Source organism: Amaranthus tricolor, chromosome 15, assembly GCF_026212465.1.
Source record: "Amaranthus tricolor cultivar Red isolate AtriRed21 chromosome 15, ASM2621246v1, whole genome shotgun sequence".
In the NCBI taxonomy this organism is placed as follows: Eukaryota; Viridiplantae; Streptophyta; class Magnoliopsida; order Caryophyllales; family Amaranthaceae; genus Amaranthus; species Amaranthus tricolor.
In genome coordinates, this window is record NC_080061.1 from 19917476 (window position 1) to 19922978 (window position 5503).

Below are 5503 nucleotides of genomic sequence, written 5' to 3' on the forward strand. Positions count from 1 at the left end.
CATCAAAATATCCAAAGATGGTAGAGTTAGAGTTTATATTTTGCGGGAAAAGATTGAAACTGATGGCATTTGAAATGGTAAGTCGCATAAATAGGTGTACAACAGCATTGAAATTTCCCTTATTGTTTCATACTTTCAATCTAACATTTTGACTATTAATATCTTTAATTATGTATAAATAAATATTATAAACATTGATACCAATAATCTAACAATGACTAAATCAAACAAAATTTTATTTAACTATATTTTAAATTATAAATAAATAATAAAATACAAATTAAAGATGATAATAAATAGTGACAAAAAGTAAATGAAACAAATATGAAGAATTGGAGGGAGTAATTTTTTACTCGTCAAAAGACTCTCCAATAAATTGATACTATTAGTCAATTGCTAGTAGTATTTTCCCTAGGATTTCAACCAAATTACCTCTAAGGTCATGCTTATAAAGAAGATAAATATTTATTAGGAAAATAAAAGTCAAACTATAAATTGAAAACAAGATTGTTTATCTTCCTTTTTCTTCACCTTCTGCATACTATTATATTCTTTTTCTTTCCTCTTCTTTTAAATCGCATCTATACTTTGTATAGTTTGACTTTTATCGGTTCCTTAAATAACTATCTTCAATATAAGCATGTCTTAAAAGTGAACTCTCGGAGATTGGTCACAACTACTACTACCTTCCCCGTCAACATGATTCACCTTGGCCAACCCCAATGACTTTCCGACACCAAACCCATTTGATGGAGTATTAGAGTCAATAAACTCAGCTGAGTCCATCTCCAGTTGACAAATCCTTACTGCCCCAATCAACTTTTCGGGCAACTCTTCCACACTCTGACCTTCAACCACAAACCCCATATCTATCGTTATTGATGTCACACAGCCTAATGCCAAATGAACCAATGCCCCAGCTATCTTGGAGCTTGAGATATCGACATCAATCTCCAAGTAGTTTGGTCCCCTGTGATACCTACAAGTCAAAGCCTTCCCTAGAAGACATGCGCTGTAGTTTCCCACTGCTTTCTTTACTATCCACGGTCCCTTTACAATCCGATTCACTAGCTTCAACCGGCTATTCCTGAACCCATCATCGCCATTTATAAAACGGTCTAATAATGAACCTGGTAGTATTGGTTCATCTGTTGAGAAATAGAATACTGCACTGTGGTGCTCCCTTCCTGCCACATTTTTTCATTAATTTTAGGTCCCAATCTTCTACTATCAATCTTTTCTATAACCAAGCAAAATTTTTCACCATTTATGACCGTACTAAGCAAAGCATATTGGAATGTTTAAAATTGAAACGATGAAGTATTAACACCAAAATAAAATAGAGCTAATGCATAATGCAAGTATTTGAATTTCCTAATGAAGTAGCAAACTTTTACTTAAAGTGACCAGAATAATGATAGAACTACTTTAAAAGAAAATAAAAATTAACATAATTTGATGGAGTAAAAAATAAAGCTAGATCTGTCTTCACTCAGATGAGTCACCAAATTGTATAACCGTATGTATACTCGCTTTATCCTCTAATGGGTGAAATTTTGTGAAATCAGAATTAAATTGTGGACGATAAAAACCGACAGCTTAAAATAGATTAAAAGTAAAAGAGGGGGAGAGATAAAAAATTGCTGCAAATTGATCTGCGAGTATTTTTTTTACTTTTCAATTGTTGCTTTTCAGTTTCCAAAGTCAAATTTTTACAGCTGATTCTATAGCTAATAATTACTGGAAAAGTATTTTTTTTTTCTTGATGGAAACAAATGGTACCTAAAATGAAACATAGGTTTCTCCGTTAACTGAAAATTGTTCATTCTGAGCTTACCGAATTAATGACTGAAATTACAGAAACGGACAGCAATATTCTACCTTATGAATTACTACTATGATATTAAGAAATTTTTTAAGCTAAATCAACAAATACCTCAAAATCAAGTTTGGTATATCCGTCGGTTTAAACGCATTATTTACATGGTATTTAACTTGCATTATTCAAATATTTGTCTAATACAATCAATTCACCAAAAAAGAAGTCAATTTATTTTGCATTACTATATTGATAACTTAGATAAGAAATTACACCAAAATGGACATTAATATTAAAACTTTTGAGTTATGATAAATTTCATTAATAATTTTCTCAGCTAAAAATTAACCACTGCGTACCTCCGTCAATCAAATCAACAATAAAAAAAACAAAAAACAATTCATCAATTTCAAGAATTCTAACTCAAAACATTCAAAACATCAGTAAAATTTAAAAAATCACCAAAAAAATTACAAGAAAAACACACCTGGAACTTGAAGATTAACAGCAAAAACGAAGGATTTAAGAAAGTTGCCATTAGAGTGGTGAAAACGAAGAGCACGCATCACACGGTTATCAGGACGTAACAGGACGTGCTCAAGCTTGGAAGGTGACCTGAACCAGTCGACGCCGGTAGGTTTCAAGAAGTAGTCAACGGCGGCGGAGCACTTAATTTTCTTCAACAAGTATTGTTCCGATCGAACAGAGAATACGTTTCCTGGCGGTGATGCCCAGCCGTTGGATCCATTGTTGAGGTCAACGTGGGGTAAAGACCCACCGTTTATTGTCTCTTCTGTCCAATTTAAAGACGACGGCCTTTCACCATTGCTGCTCATCTTTCCAATGGTACTTTCTCTCTCTAGAAGGTGCTGTTTTTTTCCTTATCTAACAGAATGAATTATTACTTCATCAGGAGGGTTTAATTATTTATTTACTAATTTTTTATGATTATTTAATCAATATTCCTAACTCTGAAAATTGAGGAAATGATCCAAGTATGATATGGTAATTGACGTTGTTACTGATTTGCTACAATACAGCCTCTGGTAATCACAGAAGAATCCTTTTGTGCACCAATTTTTGGTGACAATCAGGCTATAATCTTGATTGGTTGTAATTGACACAATGGATAAAGACACCTTGTTTTACTTACAAGAGGCCCTTTCCTCACTAACAATCAAGGTTCACTTCCTGATTATTGAATAAACAATGAAGAATCAGATTTTGTTTCACTCACAAAATCAGATCAACACACAAGATCAGCAACTGTAATCTTTGAGAATTCTTGAACTGAATTACTTCTAAATTTTTATTAAAATCAAACGTGAGTTTACAAATGAGACGAGAGGCTTATTTATAGATTTCTAATAGGAGGAAGGCGTGTCATGTCAGAGTTCTCAACACCCTCCTAAAATTAGACACAAAAAACAATAACTAACTAACTAACTAACATGTAAGTGATTAAGCTGATTATTTGAGGATTGAGCTTTGGGGTCTTTGCTTCCGATCCTTGGACTCTTAAGTAGATCATCACTCTTTGTTGATTTAGTTCAGATGAATGATGTGCAAGATACGCCTTGCTCCAGTTGTGCTAGTCTCATGTAAGATAGCAGTCAAATCCTCCTTTGCACTTAAATCGGTTAAGTTAGTTAGGTCCTGTGCTTGTATAGTTGAACATGATCCTATACTTCGATCATCCCCTCCTTCTTTGGACAAAATTGTTCTTAATTCTTGTTGTTCTATATTCTCTCCTTGGTATTTGGCAAGGTCTCCTATGTTAAAGGTGTTGGAGATACCATAATCTGCTGGCAGATCCAATTTGTAGTCATTCTCCTCAATTTTCTGAAGAATTTTGAAGGGTCCAGCAACTCTTGGGAAGAGTTTGTTCCTTCTTTGTGTTGGGAACCTATCTTTCCTCAAGTGTAGCCAAACCAAGTCCCCTTCCTTGAATTTTCTATGCTCCTTCAGTCCCTTGTTAGCTTTTTTTTGATACTTCTCATTTTTCGCTTTGATATTGTTATGCACTTGCTCATGAATTTCCTTAAGCACTGCAGCTTGGTACTGGGCATCAACATTTACCCTGTCAGTAAAGAAACATCAATTAGTGTGATAGGCATAAGAGGGTTAAAACCATAGACACATTCAAAAAGAGAATGTTTAGTAGTGTAACTAGGACTTCTATTGTGGGAAAATTCTGCATGACACAACTTAAGGTCACAATCCCTTGTGTTCTTGTAAAACAGTGTTCTTAAATGTCTCCAAGGGTTCTGTTTGTAACCTTAGTTGCCCATCAGTTTCAAGATGGTATGATGAGTTGAAAAGCAATTTTGTGTCCAGCAGTCTCCATAGGATGGTCCAAAATTAACTTAAGAACTTGCTATCCCTATCTGACACTATGGTCATAGGCACCCCATGCAACCTCACAATCTTTGCAAAGTACAACCTAGCTACTCTATGTGCCTCATCTACCTTTTGACAGGCTATGAAATGTGCCATTTTTGAGAACCTGTCAACCACCACCATGATGGCCTCTTTCCCTCATTGTGTCTTAGGTAAGGCTACTATAAAATCCATACTAGTATGTTCCCATGGTCTAAGTGCAACTGGGAGTGGCTTGTATTCTCCCTTGTGGAAGGTCAGTTTTGCTTTTATGTAGGTTTCACATCTTAAAATATGCTTAGCCACTGTTCCTAACATCTTTGGCAAATAAAAATGTTGTACTAATATATCTAGGGTCTTTAGTATTCCAAAGTGTCCTCCTAAAGCACCTTCATGTACTTCTTTCACTAACATTAGTCTCAATGGTGTTTTAGGAATGCAAAGTCTGTTAGCTTTGAAGAGAAAGCCTTGGGCAACATGAAATTTTCCCTTAGGACCTTGTTGACATTCTGTAAAAATGTCTTTAAAGTCAGGATCTTCCATGTACAGAGGTTTAATCATCTCAAAACCTATGACTTTGGACTCTCTCAGAGCATCAGCAACAATGTTTTTTTTGCCTGTTTTATACTTAGCCACAAAGTTAAAAGATTGTAGAAATTTCGCCACTTAGCATATGTCTATTGTTCAATTTCTTTTGCCCATTAATGTACTTCAAAGACTCATGATCTGAATGTAGGATAAAAGGCTGAATCTTTAGGTGATGAGACCAATGATATAAAAAGCTCTAACCATAGCATAAAATTCCTTATCATAGGTTGAATAGTTTCACCTGCTATGATTCAATTTTTCACTGAAATATGCTATTGGCCTTTTAGATTGAGTTAACACTATCCCAATGCCAACTCCACTAGCATGACACTCTACCTCAAAAGGTTGAGTGAAATCTTATAGTTTAAGCACAGGGGCCTCACATATAGCCCTTTTAATCTGTTTAAAAGCCTGTTGTGCTTCACAAGTCCAAACAAAGCTCCCTTTCTTTATGCACTCAGTGATAGGTGTCATGATAGTTCTAAAGTTTTGTATAAACCTCCTATAAAATGATGCCAATCCATGGAAAGACCTAGCCTGTGTAGCAGTGGTTGGTGTGGGCCAATCTCTCATAGCTTCTACCTTTCTTGGATCAGCCTTCACCCCTTGTTGATTAATGATGAATCCTAAAAATCCTATCTCTTTCTAAAGAAAAATGACACTTCTCCTTCTTCCTATACAACTTTTGCTTCCTCAAAACCTTAAAGACTTGTCTAA

General features: G+C 35.0%; 1 protein-coding gene across 1 annotated transcript; it reads right to left on the reverse strand.

The window, feature by feature from the left end:
• Positions 1-297: 297 nt before the first annotated feature.
• LOC130801758 (protein ENHANCED DISEASE RESISTANCE 2-like) lies at positions 298-2941 on the reverse strand. Its single transcript, XM_057665639.1, has 2 exons — positions 2307-2941; positions 298-1187 (listed from the first exon to the last, which is right to left on the reverse strand). Exons 1-2 carry the CDS (start codon positions 2653-2655, stop codon positions 646-648), a joined length of 891 nt encoding a protein of 296 aa, XP_057521622.1. The 5' UTR covers positions 2656-2941; the 3' UTR covers positions 298-645.
• Between the last annotated feature and the right edge of the window lie 2562 nt (positions 2942-5503).